Source organism: Nyctibius grandis, chromosome 4 (genome assembly GCF_013368605.1).
Source record: "Nyctibius grandis isolate bNycGra1 chromosome 4, bNycGra1.pri, whole genome shotgun sequence".
In the NCBI taxonomy this organism is placed as follows: domain Eukaryota; kingdom Metazoa; phylum Chordata; class Aves; order Nyctibiiformes; family Nyctibiidae; genus Nyctibius; species Nyctibius grandis.
The window spans coordinates 47,181,958-47,198,010 of record NC_090661.1 but is presented as its reverse complement, the minus strand read 5'-3'; the positions used below and the strand labels follow the sequence as shown (position 1 = coordinate 47,198,010).

General features: G+C 42.6%; 1 protein-coding gene across 2 annotated transcripts in view; it reads right to left on the bottom strand.

Moving 5' to 3' along the window:
• The window catches only part of TTLL5 (tubulin tyrosine ligase like 5), a 149,972-nt gene that overhangs the window by 22,612 nt on the left and 111,307 nt on the right, over window positions 1-16,053 (bottom strand). For both annotated transcript variants that reach the window (XM_068398796.1, XM_068398795.1), the window contains exon 31: window positions 2,828-3,005. In XM_068398796.1, coding sequence (XP_068254897.1) covers window positions 2,828-3,005 — 178 coding nt within the window. The remainder of the gene's footprint in view (window positions 1-2,827; window positions 3,006-16,053) is intronic.

Genomic DNA, 16,053 nt, shown 5'->3' with positions numbered 1-16,053 from the left:
TATGCAATAAGCCTTCATAATAAGATACGTCCACTGCATGGCAGATGGAGATATTCCTATTACACAAATACTTGTCTAGGAACTTCCATGCTTTCCAACACATCCACCTCATCTCCAACATACTGAACTGGTTAACATACAAGCAGAAGCATTTGCCTGTGTTATTAATCATGGTGCTTCTGTTTCTTGTTCACTTGCTATCCATATACGCATGACTAGTCCATTTGTCACAGAGACAAGGAAAGACTGGCATCCAGTTGTATAGTCATGCCATACTCAGGGTGTGCCTTGAGATATATTAATAAATGCACTTCAGCTACTGACAAATGGCTAGCCTGCCTTCCAACCGTAGCAAGAACTTGAACAATCAGATTAAACAGGCTTGGAGATATCCTGCATGCATTCCCCAAAGTAGAGAGATCATGACGCTCTTTCAAGTGATAGGCCTTCTGGTTTTGGGGATATGTTTCTTCTGTTGAGAGGAGGCTGAGGAACTTGAATGTAGCAGGCAAGACAACAAAGGATGGAGTAGATCTCAATACGCAGGAAGGAACAGAAGGGAAAGAGCAGGCAATGGGACACAGGTGGCTTAGGTGACACTGACTAGGAAATGTGGTAAAGCCATGCAGGCTAGGATAAGCTACATCAACTGTGGGGTAAAAGAGAGGGCAAATGATGGCTAGCAAGAAAAAGGTGGGATGAAGTCAAAGCAGTGTGAGCTGGAAGGAGATGTACGGCAGGGAGTGTGTAAGCAGCAGAAAAGAGAAGGCAGTTCTTGAAAGGCCAAGTCAAAGGACTATAGTCTGAGCATCTACCTAGCAGAAGGAAGAGGTCAGTGACAGGAACTAGAGAGGGAGCAGAGGACAGACAGATTAAGATGAGGGTGGTGCAGTGACTGGGAGGGGCATCAGAGCATTGGTGCAACTGTGACTGGACAGGGAGATCTGGCTGGCTCCATACAATGTCTAGTGGGAGAAGAAGTGTCCAAGAGACAATCATTTTATTAAGATGTGGTTTTCACTACAGAAAGTCTGAAAGCCCCCATGTTCTGCAAATACCTTTCTTCATTAATGGCAACTTCAGTGCAGCCTGAGCCCTGCGGCATGGCAATGGCCTCAATACTGCAACTCCAAACTGCTTGGCTCAGAAGGAGAAGGGAGGGAGAGAAAGGAGGGGGACGTTGTGGGGGTGAGAGGAGGTTTAACAAAGAATCACTTTAACAGAAACTCCTGAGTAATGGCTCAGCCCCAGGCCAAGAATAACATCAGCTCAATGTCAGCAATTAGAAGAGGGCTCAGCCAGGCCCCATGGCCAGCTCCAGCCTCCTCACAGGCACAAGCCAGCTTACAGCCCTTTCCTGAGCTCATGAACAGCCACAGTTGCCCACCCAGAGCCCCTTGGATGAAGACGAAAGGAAGACCTCCTGCTCAGAGGGGGAGCAAGATGACTGTAGGTGAGGGAATTTGGGGATGGAAACTGCATGGCTAAGTGAGGGCCTTGGAAGGAGTGCAAGGAGCAAAGGCAGAAGGGTCTCTCCTTCAAGGTGCTCCCAGAAAAGGATGAGGGCAATTTGCCTATAACCTATTCTCAAGGACCCTGACTAGTGACTCATCTGCTTCACAGGAGGGAGAGTGGGTGTTCAGACACCTCTGCATGTTAGCTCTGTTCATGGTGTTGTTGGAGTCCAGTCCTGCCAGACTGCTCAGCAAATAGCTCCTTCCTAATGGAAGCCAATCTCTTTTGAAGGAAGGTCTGTTCACCCAAAGACTTCATTCCCTTTATCAGGGAAGTCTTTTGGACATCACTCAGAAGAAAGAATACACCTCTCTCTCCACAATAACAAAGAAAGGTAACATCATCAAGGAACTCATTGTAACCTTGGAAGATTCCCCAGGCAGGATGGAAATGCTGTTCCAGACACAGTGGTCCACCCTTGGCATCTAGGTGTCATCCAGAACATCAATAATACAAACCCTTTTTCATCTTTCCTCTAGCTCTTCAGCACTTAGCTCATCTTTTCTCCTTGCAGTTGTAACAAAGGAGTCATGTACCTGTGAGACAGTTCCGTGCAAAGCAGTGAAAGGAGATCATTAATGTAGTAATAACAAAATATGTAGAAGGCCTGGAGAAGATTTTCAAGGTTGTAGAGAAAACTTGCATCTGGCATCAGGGACAGTGGCCATGCTTTCTGCACACTGAAGGCTCTTAAAAGAAATTAATACATTTCTTCAAAAGAATTACGATTCCCCTACACAATTTTTGAGTCCCCTTAACATATGCTCTTTTGATAACTGCATCGTAGGAGAAGACATCCAGAAGGAGGAGAATTTAGTCAAGATGAAACCTTGATGGGGTCCGCTTGCCACAGAGGACACAGTTGCCAATACAATTTCAAGACCCTGTGTTTAGAAACACTGAAATACAACAGTGACCCAGCTTGAAGCACTACCCAAGAAGAACTCAAGTCAAAGCAGGAACATATCATCAGTGGTAAGATTAAGTGACAAAGAACTGTGGAGACTGTAGACAGTTCTAAGGCTGTCTGAGGCACTATAAGAGGATGCCCTGAACTGGTGCAGAAAAGCAAGCAGCAGCCTGCCAGTTGCCAAATGGAGGAGGATGCCAATGCAGTGGAAGAAGCCATTGGGAACTACAGTATCAAAATGCTATCAAAATTACTGCAGGTAACACTAGTTTTGTTGCAACCCACTTGAAGAGCTACTTCCTTCACAAAAGCTGTGCCATATGTACTGGCTCTCGTTTGGTTCTGCACATCTAGGACTCAGTCAGCACTGCTACATGTTAGGCAGGATTTTTTCTTTGTTACCTGGTGGCGGGCTTGGCTTTGCTCCAACAGCTGTCGTGACTGAAGTTTCTGCTGCTGAAGTTGCTGCACAGCAAAACGGAGCTGATAGTTGGGATGTGCCAGCAGACTCTGTGTTACTTTGTTGTAGACACTATTCTCCATCTCTCCTTCTGAGGCAAAACGATGATGCTCTGGAGCCCTGAGAAAAGAAGAGCCATCACGCTTTTACCACTCTGCATGTAAGGACTCCTGCTCACAAGGCACTGCCGCTTCCTAAAAATCCCTTAATATTTAGCCAGCTATGAATTTGTAGTAAGTGGCTCCAGCAAGCACAACACCTGGTAAAGGTGGCATGTGCCAACTGCTGTCTTGCTAAGTAGTTTCTTGAATTCCAGGCTGGTACTATACTACTAGCTGTAACACCATGCTTGAGGAGAAAAAAGGAAAAGAGACGAAAAACTCTTAAACTGGAGCACGTCTGTGGCTGATTAGCATTGAAGAGAGGCAGAGTTGCAGCAGGAAAAAAGATAAGGATTCCCGTCACCAATGAGATAATTATTTATTTGGATTTATAGACATTTTGTTAATACACTAACACAAGGCCTACACCAAGAACATACATGCTGCAGTGAGAGTGGAATAGAAGACAGACATGCAGTACAATATCCACAGAGAGGATAAAGGATTGGTAGGGTGAGGTTGCAACTAGGGCAGCTATTGACTTCATACAGTTACAATCCAAAAGACCTGAGGGGACTGAAGATAGGCTCATTTTTTTTAATCATCAGAGTAATGCAAGCCTTTCACAGAGAAGAAAAGGCCTCCTGCAAAAGAGGCAAGAGCTCTTACAAACCAGGCTTATACGGTGGGAGTTCAGCTGTGGCCTGCAACATGATAAGTACCAACAGGAGTTCACTGGCTTGCTTTGAAGTTTGTAAGCCTCGGCGAGAAGGCAGCACCAACACACTTCTACACAAAGCCGAGGGCCTTTGCATAGAGCTGGTGGCAGACTGACAAGACCACAAGGTGTCCTGAAGAGGGTACAATGGCCCAGCAACTCACACGTCCTGTGCTTACAAGACAGGATGCCGTATGACCCACTGAATCCTGACACTCTGGCTAATAAAATCTTCAAGCCTCAATGCCTGAGCTTCCCAAGTTTCTGCTGAACTCTGTCATGTTTCTCTCAGGCACTCTTTCCAAATATTTCCTTTGGATTCCCCAGGCAGACTTCCCTTGTATTTCCTATGCAAGTCATAAGTAACTGGGATGTAAAAGATACTTGGTGTCTTTTACATTTCATGCCACGATTCAGAGTGTAGGTTATGGTTTTGGCAAGGGAATTAACTGCAACCTCCTTGCTTCAGGATCCTATCAAAATTTACAACCTAGATTCTTTGAACATGTCACACTTCCCTTGAACGTGTTGCACCTTCTCCCCAAGCTTCATTATCACAGCAAACCCTTAAAATATTCAGAAAAATATTTCAAACAAGACCAGAGGCAACTGTCAGCCCTATGTACTCTCCCTCAAAAATAACCTAATGCAACCATTTCAAAGCAAATTGAGGACAAGGACTCTAAACACTAAACGGTCACTCTCCATACTCAGCTTCTCAGCAACAGAGGAGTAAGAGAGCCCAGTGGAAAAGGAGTTCAGCTGCCAGCATCTCCACCCTGCATCCTCTGGGCCTCCTCCTGCTTGGAGCACCACTACGACTTTTGCTCTTATGGGCCATTGGCTGTAGGTAGCCTTCTCTCCACTTCTCTGTTCAAGGGATCCCACCCATGCTTCCATTGTAACTCCAGTGCAACAATGGATAAATGACTTTCACTCCCTGCTCCCTTTTGCTACAAGATTCTCAGTCTCTCAGTTCTTTTACTTTGACCAATGCTTGGAAAAGTGACAACTGTAATGTTGCTGACAGTACTCAGGCCTTGAAACACAAGTTCTATAGGTCCGAATCTGGCTTTGTGGTTAATCTTGGGAGATTTTCTTCCCTCTTCTGAAACTGCCTTCCTTGTCTGCCCCAATAATGGGGTCATGATCCTCTACTACTGTGGTTTTACCTGTAGTCACTCAGCTCTGGATCCATGGATGTGTGTGTGCTGCTGGCCTCCCAGCACTGTCCTCTACTGGGCACAGGATGACACAAAAAGCGTAACTTAAAAGGAGGACATGACAAGGCACACAGAATCTCTGAAACCATCCCCAGCTGTCTCCTCTCCAAGCACACCAGCTCACCACGTGGGTTATCAGCAGGTTGTTGTCACCTGGACTCAGCTTCCATGCCAAGGGTAGTATCTGCTCCTTCCACTGCATAGATGCAGACTCCACCATCCATTCTGATGTTAAAGCCCTTGTGTGAAGCAGCTGGAGTCTCTTATCTGCCCCAGTAAAGTCAGGTCCTGCTGACAGCGGAAAGCACAAAGGACTGTGCTGGGACTGGGATGCACCCTTTGGGAGATAGCTGGGGGTTACTGCAGACCAGCCCTTGAAACAAACGTCAACTGCACCAGATGCAAAGGCAAAGAGCATTCAGGAGCTCCATCAAAGTCATGTTAGTGCTCAGTAAACAGCCTGATTAATTCCTCATCAGCACGACTGAAAGATTATGATCTTCAATACCTCTGTTTTGAACTAAACAACAATTATATTTGTTCATTTGCCTAAAGTAACTTTTTCACACCAGAAATTTCTCAGTTGAGAAAATTTGATAAGTTCATTCAAAATGCTCCTAAATGAAGTAAGCCAATATAGGATAAAGGGGTTACCTCTCATAGATCGCATAACTAGTTAGAACACATGAAACCAGAGCTAGAATAAATGGACACTTTCCACAATGGAAGGAGATTACCACTGGGGTCCCACAAGAATCTGTGCTACAGTCTCTGCTGTTCAAAACATTTATAAGTGATATGGGAAAAAGAGATTGAAATAAAAAAAAATTTGCTGCTGAAAAACTGAAAGTCACTGAGAAGCATGAAAAAAGTCACATTACTGAATGATCAGACATTAAATTGGTAGATGACATTCAACTGAATAACTACAAAGTCATGTACCCAGGGAATCACAATCCTAGTTTTATGCAGTGATGGACTTTGAACTAGTTATTTCTATTCAGGAAGGAGACCGTATAACTATAGCTATAATAGATTTTTCTACGAAAACATCACTAAAATACTCTCAAAAAGCAAACTCAGTGTTAGGAATTATTAGGAAAGGCATATGGAACAAAACCAATAACACTACTATGCTACCATATAAACCAAAATTGCATCTATCTCTTGCATACTGAGGATAGTTCTAACCCCCGTCCCGCCTTCCTTCTCAAAAAGCATACAGTAGAACTGGAAAAAGTACAAAGAAATGCTGTAGAGATGATCAAAGGTATGGAACAGCTTATATATTGAGGAATGACTAAATAAATAAGGACTCTTCAGCCTGGAAAAAGGACAACTAAAAGGAAATATGAAAAATATCTATAAAATCATGAGCTTCAGGGAGAAGGAGAATAGGGAACAATTACCTCATGACACAAGACGTAGGAAAAAACAAATGAAGTCATCAGGTGGGCAGGTTAAAACAAGCAAAAGGAGGTACTTTTTCTCATGACACATAATTAAACTGTGAATGCCTTCTTACTATGGGAAGCTAAGGATGCCAAACATTTACAGGGGTTCAAAAGTGATTAGACAAACTCACAGAAGCAAGAGCCACTAACACTATTTATATACAAAGATACCATCTCCTGGCCAGAAAATCACTGATTACCGAGTCCCAGAGAGTACTGGGGATGTATCACCATTCCATAACATCACCTAATGCTTTTCCCACAGAATCTTCCACGTGCTACTGTCCGAGCAGGACACTGAACCAGATAGTCTATCTGGTCTGCAAAAGTGCAACCAGTATTGTTTATGCATCCAGGGTCTGAAACTAAACCTGTCTCAGATCTCAGTCAGAAGTTAGAGAATTCAGTCAAGCACTCTTTAAAGTATTCATTCAAGTTATATGATTAATTCTAGAAACTAATGTCTGTTCCAACTTCTCTCATATCTACCTCCAGCTCAGAACGTGCAATGCATAAAATTTATCCTTTGATCCAAATGAATGCTTGGGAAGCTAAAGATTGAGTGATGTGTTCTAAAACATAAACGTCAAGATGAAAAGGAGGAGATAAAACTGATGTAAATGAAAACTCCACTAAAGTTGGACCTCCTGATAGCCAAACTGGCTTTGTGCCACAGAGATGATGTACAGTAACTGCAGTCTGTAGTACAGTGAGGGCCACTAACTGAATGGCAAAACTTTAGTATCATTTCCTTGATCCTCATTTCTTTTGTTTTGAGATATCTGGCAAAGGATTAAGTAGTATTGAAGACTGACAGTCCAGTCTTTTAAAATGCACTGGGATTGCTGCCTTGCTCCAACCTTTGTCCACTTCAATGAACTCTCAAATGTTTTTCATTTGGGTTTCTAACCTGTTTTAATCCACTTTTTCTTTTTTAATCAATATATGATCTATAGCCCAAAATAAATTCTTTAGGATATAATATTGCCCAGATAAGCCTGGTTTAAACTACCCAGGAAAACACTGTTGAAACTATGTTAGTAAATCTTTAGGAAACACTAAATTTAAAAAAAACAAAACCACAAAAACTTTGGCTAACATTTTCTTGCAGCATAGACAGTCTTGTACACAACTCCCTGCAGTTCCAATACCTTCTCTCCACATGATGCAGCACACCACCACTTACTTTTTTTCTAGATACTAAGTTGAAAACACTGTTGCTTGTCCGAGAAGATTTTACTCGCATGGCCTGCAGAATGCTTCTGAATTGAATGTGCTTCTGTTAGTTTCCATGGGTTTTGCTTCTTTATAGATGGAAATCAATATAAATTAATTATACATAACTTCAACCTTTCATAATATAAGCATTAAATATTTGACAACAGATAGCCTGCGTATTTGCAAGTCTTAGGATCACTTTTGTAGAGAGATGTTTCATCTGCAGTTTTAGAAAGTTCCCATATAACATGTTATCAAGTTGCTGATATTACATCTAAGGCAAAGCTTGCCCTGGTACAGGAGAACAGGGCTTAGGACCTGAGACTCAATATGCTGCTGCCAGAGACATGCTCCAGCTCTCAGTCTATTTGCCATGCTCACAGGAAGGCATTATGGTGCAGCTCCTATTCTGTCTCTGCCTGACAGATGATTTATCGAAGCACAACAGCACCTTTGCACCCTTCCTCCCTTCCTGAAGTTAGCTCTTCTGCTTAAGGAATTCTACAACAGCCTCAGCACAGTAATGAAAAAAGCTGTAGAAGACCTCACACCTTAATAGATACTATTGAGTTCACATGGTAAAGAGACTATATAAATACCCCAAACTGAAGGAAAAGCTTTTTCACAACTCACACAGTTCTAGACAAAGTCAAAAATAACCAGAAAAAAACCCCACACCCCCAATGGAAATTATGATCGTAGAGTCAGTACTCAGACCTGCTTCTTTTCAGTTCAGGATTATTGCTTGACCACTAATGATTGACTCATTCATTTGCTCACGTGTACAGATGACAGATACAGGCATAGACACACACACACACACAAATAGGAAATAGGAAATAGAAATTCCTGCCGGTGCCACCAGAAGAGACTGGGTTTCGTTCTGTCAGCCAGGCTGCTTGTGAGCAACCTTCTCACAGCTTGCTCAGGATTATTTATGAGTTGCTTAGTTTAGAGACCTGGCCAGGATTCAGGCCTTCACTATGTACAGGAAATCTCAGCCTTGGCATTATGGCCCATCCTTTCTAAGCAAGATTCTGTCCTTCCAGCAGCTCTTAGGGCTACTCAGTATTTTTGGCAAGAAACCCACTGTGTTCCTTTCTTTCAACTGTAGTTTTCACAAAGCCTGAGCCAGAATTCCCTCTTCCTCTTCACTGACAGCATAAGGCCTCTCTGCTGCAGCTTTTTGCATCACAGAAGATACAGGTTTGCTTCTGAGACCAATTTCAACACATCTCCATTCTATTATGATCAGCCTAAAAGTGCTAGAATACCATGCAATCATCTCCAGGTTTTCTGGTTCCAAATTCCCTTTCTGCTCTAGTTCTCATTTCTAATTCATTAGCTCTTTTCCAATGTAAGCAACCCTTTTGCAATCAACTACTTATACCTGTACTAGGAACTAATGCTAGCGTACTAAAATACTAAATACTAATGAAATACTAATACATTTGTTCATTGACTACAAGAAAAAAAGTGTCAGTGAAATCCAGCTTCCATATAGAAGGGATGTGGTTATCAGCTCTTACAAGAAAGGAGAGAGCTGGCTTCTGTTCCCACTTCACACAGATTTGAAGGGAATACCAAGGACTGAAGCAGTAGAGAAGACCAGACCACAGACTACCACTCACTGAGAATCTCATAGTTACGAAGAATTATCAGACATACAGAAAGTCCGTACTAAAAGAATGACACTGGTAAGTGCTAATGATAGCCCACACTTCTAGCATCCACCATTCCTAAGTAGCTCATTCAAACATCTGACAAAGCAGGGTCTACTACAACACAACCATTGCTGGGAAGAGTAATACTGGACAATAAAAGAGGACAGGGCAAAGAAAAACCTTTACTAAAGTGAAACTACAAGGAAATAATCAGCGGAGGGGAAGGCAATGCAGGTGTAGAAGGGATTCAGAATACAATTTCTTAATGCATAATTTGGATAGAAATTGGGTTTAAAGCTTTCAATGTTCCCCAAAAAAATTCAAGGATTTTTAAGTATCATAAATATTACACATAGGGCTTTCATTTATATTTCAGCGGAAGCCTTCTTCCAACAGCACAGCTGGGCACTTGTTTGATACCAATTCCTGTGTAGTAGGCAACAACACCGATTCATGACATATACTGTTGTTCCCCATATATCACTTACTAAGCAGGCACTGTTGAAACATTTGAAAAGTGCCTACATCCCATTGAAAGGCAATGCAGACTAGGCTGAAATTACTTGTGAAAATGAAGCTTCAGTATTCTTGAAGAATATTCCTCTATGTTTAACCCTGCTTAGTTTGTGAGAACTGATAGGATCACAGCAGGAGTCAGTATAGCTGGAGATCTAGCAAACTGAGAAAAGAATTATCCTCCTTTTAAATGAGGAAACAAGCTGACAATGAAAGTATTTTGCATCCTTTCCTGTAAAGGCTGGAGCTAAGGATGAACAAGGGCCATTACTGGCAAGAAGGGAACCCAGTGCATTTATAAATCAGTCCTTCCACCTTGCCATGGAATGCAAGACAATCTTGGGCAGCAGTTTCTTTCCCACAGGGCATTCAGGTGGTATGGCAAGTCCAGGAAGCTTTCAGTACAAAGCCTTGGTGGGCACCAGCTGCTAGAAAGTAGTTGGCATAGTAACTAATGATTCTGTCTAGTGCGGCAGCTCCCAGCATCCTGCTGACTTATGTTCAGGCACTCAGAAAAACACAGAACATTTTCTTTGGCACACTACATGCTTCTTCCATCCCTAACAATAGGCCCTAGATTGGGGCTGGCTATGGAGCAATGATAAACATAGTGGGACAAAGCCCAGGACGCTGGGGGCCTGGCTGGGATGCAGGACTGTCGGGCCTCTCACAGCGCCGCTTGCCTCAAGGCCTTTCTTTGTCTTTTCTCTCTCTTTCGCTCCCCTCAGCTTCAAAAGCAATAAATTAAAAATTGAAAAACAGAGCAATAAGTCTTTGAGAATGGTTTGCTCCTAACCTTTGCTGTTATCAGGAGTGTCTACAAAAGAATGACTTTGGTGCAGCTTAGTCAGCAAGAATCTGCATTTTAGCATGGTCTGTGGCTCTCATTGCTGGAACACACAAGCCCCTAAAACATGCAGCAGCAGCAGCTATGTTACAATGGTAAAGAAAGGTAGCTTTCCAAAAAAACAGGGGCAAACAAAGTGTTTTCAATATTCTAAAAGTGCTCTGCCTGGGACTTTGGAGATCTTCTGAGACACAGGGAGCTGTCCAGAACTCGCCACAGTGCAGGTGCTTGGGAGACAGGGAAGGGGCCAGAAGCAGCAGGCCTGTATAAAATGAGGATGCCGTCACCTGGCCTGCAATCTGCTTTTGAGCTCTGCAAGAGAAGCCAAGGAAAAGCTTTTGAAGTTAATGAGGAGCCTGTCAAGGCTGCACTGGCACAATAAACATGTGGAACTGCATTTTGGGTTCAAATCCAGTTCAAAGCGACAAATACAGTCTCCCATGGTGAAGGTGTTGCAGAGATGTAGGAACGTTTCTGTCCCAGACCATCAATCAGACTTTCCCTTCTCAGTGATAAGGCACAGATGCAAGCACCTTGTAACAGCTTCAGGGTTAGTTCTTCATCTCCCCACTTCCCCAGCAGCTCAAGCTACTTTTTCCTACACAAGAGGCTCTTACCATCAATATCTTTGTGCCATGAGACAACAGAAGATGTACAAGGTCCATGTGAAAAGCCTTGGAACTGAGTTGGTTTAGGCAAAGAACATGAAAAGTTCTCTGGAATTAACTACAATTTCCAGATCCATTCACAGGTTAACTGTAATAGCTACCAGAGGCACAATTCAAGCATCCCAGGACATTTTAATGTGCATAATTACTAGCAAATGTCAGGAGTCCCCCTCTGCTATTCTCACAATTCCCCCTTTCAACTGAGAGAGCTGATGTTGTTACAAGAATTTTATTCTAAAACAAAGATGTGAACAAAAGCATCCAGCTCATCTCCTTGTGGTGCATGATTAGCACATGTCTCAGTGACTGGAGGAGTCCATGTGTCGCACTCTCAGCTGCACAACTCCACAGGCAGGTACACATTCAGTGTCAAGAATTTTCCTTGAGATTCCCAACTAAACTTATGTTTTCTCTGTTTTATTGCACTATCTTCCTCTTAATTTCAGGTCTAAACCTTCACTACTAGAGCCTTGCCTCCTTCGAGCTTAGCCAGCCTTGGCACACTTAACTCCTTTCATCTTTTTCCTCAGCTCAGTCCCTTCTGGCCTTCGATTGCATATTGCTTTTCTCTGAACTTGTTCCACTTTATCAGTATTTGGGGCTAGGCAAGTGCTCAAAGCTGAGCACATTATTCCAAATGTGCATGCACAATAGCTATACAGGGAAAGCCCACTGCCGCCTTGCCCCTTGACTTTATTCTACAAGTACTATCAAAGTTCATGGTCTTCCTTCTTTTCTGGTATATGCTGCTGTATAATTTATTTCCTACTCCCTGGCCTCTGAAAAATATTCCTGCTATTTTCCTGCCACTGAGAAACCTGGAGTTCAGAGCAAAAAGATTTTCTTATAACAAAGGCAATGTAGTGCCTACTCAGTTCTGCCGCAGACCAGGAATTAAGTGCACTTTAGGTCCTGGGTCTCCATATACAGGCAAGGTCATGAGCGTTGCAGGTTAGAAATGAGGTGCACCAAAACAGCCTTGTGACAGTCTAGCAGGGGAAGGACAGGGTGAGATTATGGAGCACTGGAAAACCTTTGCAGGCCAGGCCTAATCTACCTCAATTATTCCCGGATTTAGCTGGCATTATCAACCTCTTACTTTCAGAAGCACTAAACTTGCCAGTCTCAGCAAATGAAATGAAATATTTACCCTTCAGTGGAGATGATACTTGTCGGGCCTCTAGTAGCATCCTTGGCTCCATGCCAGTTACAAAATACTGTCAGTCTCTCTGATCTGGGGAATACTTGGCAGGTAAACAACACTGTATTTTTTTTCTTCTCTTTACACACGGCAGCTTTGAAATTTCCTAGTAGAAAGGCTAAATCAAGAAGAAAACTTAACAGCCAGCTACTTGCAAAGTTCAGTGCCTTCATCCTATTGTGGCTCATCAGGTCACTGAAGAAGCAATGAAGGCAACCCAGTGTATCTCCTCCGTGTGATCTAGATTAACAAAATCACATAGCTTTTCTACCCTCAATTAGTGCAAACATAGGGGTGAGCTTTACTGAGTGGAAGGTAGTTCTGGCTTCATGTTTCCTGCACATGCTGCCACACCTGCAAACACAGTCAGAGCCTGCAGAAATATTTAACAGCAAGACATACATACAATAAGACTAACACAGAAATCTGGTATAATTTTGCTCTCATAAGGAAGTCCTGGGGAATATTATCTGCTTAAATCTGACATGCAATTGCCTGAACTGTGTTGTGTCATGTGTTCCTCCCCAATTTTAAAGTATTAATTAATGAAGTTCAGACAGAGCAGGTGGACTCTTAGTGAAGTTACCTTACTGTACTGTCTAGCTCTGCTTTGATTAAGGTAAGTCATTTAGACTTAGACAATGTGTTAAGTGCCACCTTAAATTTGATCACTTGTCCTAGTCCAGGCAGAGTTTCTGGGGTAGAATATACACACTCCACAGAATGCAAAGTCCCTGAAACTTAAATGCAATACTGCACCATTTAGAGAGATGGGAAAGGTATTCCTCAATACACACGTTCCACTATAAAATCCTAGCATGGATCAAGTGGATCAACATAAAACATGACTTGTACTGACATTCTACTTTTCCTCGATCAATGTAGGCAAGTCTATTGAAAACTAAACTGGAAAAGACTGATGGGCTCTATTTATTCCTAGCCATATATTTTTACAGTGCTTTATCCAAGCAGATTTTGCATTTTATGGGTGGATTAGCAGCAGTAGCACATAAGGATGAAAACAGTAAATGGGCACCACTATCTGTCTAGAATATGCTTATGACTGGGTCTGTAATTAAAGTCACTAATCATCCCTGGAAACTCATATTCCTTACCTCTCTCCAGAGAGGCAAGGGTTAAGTCAGGACCAGTAAGTTAGCCCTGCACCCTGTAATGCCTCCTTTGAAAAGCTGCTCACACAGTTTACAGGGAAAGAGTGAGAGTGCAGCTGCTGTCCCAGCCAACATTTGGTTTCTATTACAGTGAATAAATCTCCCCCTCCCCCTTTTCTTTTCTTCCCGCCCCCCCCCTCTTTTTATATTAAAAGTCCATCAAACACATTTTTTTTTCTCCTTAATATTTTCCATTAAGTTTCCTCCTGTGTAGGCTTTCCCAGAGTGTGGTGCTCTGCTATGTGTGCTCAAGCAGCAGCTGCAAGATCCCACCGAATAAGAGAATGGGGAATGGAGAAAGCAGCTCAGCCCCCTTGTTGAAGTCTCAAGAGGCAAGTGAAAAGTTACAGTTGGGCTAAACTGGTGAAATCTAGAGCACGTGAGAAGAATAAACAAACAAATAACAGGCTGTTGAGTTTTGTAGGGTTAGGATTCATGAGGTGTGGGAGAGTACTCAGAGCACTCTGGCCCCGCCCAGAGCTAAATGCTCCTGCCACCATCAGCCTCCCAAAAGCCATAGCTACAGGACCTTAAGGGTTCCTCCAGGGTTGTACTGTCCAGGTCTCATACCACTTGAGTGCCAAATGACTTTTTTAGTTGCGTCATATGACCATGGAGTAGAGATGGCATATGCTCCTAACTTTGGGTGTTTTTGGGTGTTGTCTAAATATTAAATATCAAGTACACAAAGAAACCTCTAAAGAACACAACAAGCTTGTAGATTCCACAAAATTTGCACTGAAGTTCATGAAAGCAATCAACTTTGCTTGACATCTAGTATGCCTATCATCTTATGTGGTAGATGAAGACCCTCTGATGACTGTCTCCTAGAGACGACTTGCTAAATCTGACAGCTTAGATGGTCTATGGGGACGAAGCATGCTGAAGTATACAGTTCCCTGACATCATGCCTATAAATTTCAAGGCCAAGAATTATAGCCAGATAACAGAACTTCACAAAAGCAACAACACTTCTACATTTATAATGTATATACCTAAAGGGAAGGCCAGAATCTGTTCTCCACTTCCAGAGCAAAGATGTACAAATTCACCTAATCAGGGATTGTGGAAAGTGTCACCTAAAAGCTAGCTGGGCCACAGTGATATTAGGAGAAATGCTCCAGAATAGCAGCATGGCACCAGCAAGATGCATCTGCTGCTACCATTCAGAAACACAGCTAAAGCTGTATAACATCTAGCTGCTGAAATACAGTAAAATAAGAAAAAAAAAAAAAAAACCCAAAACAAGAACTAAAAGTCACTTCTCAGGGTCCTTGCTGTGAGGCTGTATGCTTGTGGTTAACAGTCTCTTGTTTTCAGATAATTCCCCAAGCATCGATACAAGGGCAGAGTAAAGGTCCTCAAGAAACCTTTTCCTTTAAACAACTGAAATTTATCAACCTAGCTCCAGTGTAATGAAGCTAAATAAGTTTCCCAATAAAAAGAAGATAAACTTACACAGTCCCCTAAGCCTGATGGCACTTACATGCTGGCTAAAGAGGCATCTCTAGCATTCTTTTCTTCCCCATGTTATAAACTTGACTCCATATGTAGTTTCTGCTTTCCTTGTCCCTCAAGTGCATTTAGAGAAGGTAACAAGGTATGACAAGAAATAGACTGGTCCACCTGTTAAACAGAACATTTTTCCTTCTTAGGTTCCTTTTGCAGTTCTGTTATGCTGGAGTTAAGGGAGAAAATTTTTTTACCTCCACCTCCTGTACAAAGATCATCTCACCTGCCGTGGCTCCCTCAACATTTAACAATGGGTTAGAGAACTAATGGGAAGAGGTGACTGTGTCTATGTCAGCACACACTTTCTAAAGTCTGTAACAAAGCTATTACATAAAATATAATCTGGGTGTGGTGGTGGAATACGCTCAGATCCACAGAGAGAGAATACTAGCATGAGTTATTACCTATTGCAGAAGCTGACCCAGTAACTGCATATGCTGCATAGACAAGACCATCCTATCACACACATTGCAGGAAAAAACAAAAAAAGCTACTGATACAGAGACTACAGATAGATACTACACAAAGCATAACATATTGGCACCAAAGCAATCCCAGGGTTGTGGTGCTTGCTGTTTTATAGCTAGCTTTTTTGGAACCCATGCAAGCCTCATGATGGCCACACAATGCTGTATTTGTACTGTAAAAGGTAAGTGTTATTTTTCCCTCACTCCACTGGTCACCCAGCTTCCTTAGAGGTAATGGAAGATACTTTCTGGAAGTGCTTATTTCAACCAAGGCAGCACAAATTCCTAGCAATGCTCTTCTCAAGCTAAAACTGACAGAAGTTTTCCAGGTCTGCTGTGTTCCTTCCAAGAACCCTCCAGAGATACCCTACTTGCAAAAAACTACTTTTCAGAAAAGAATTCTGCCC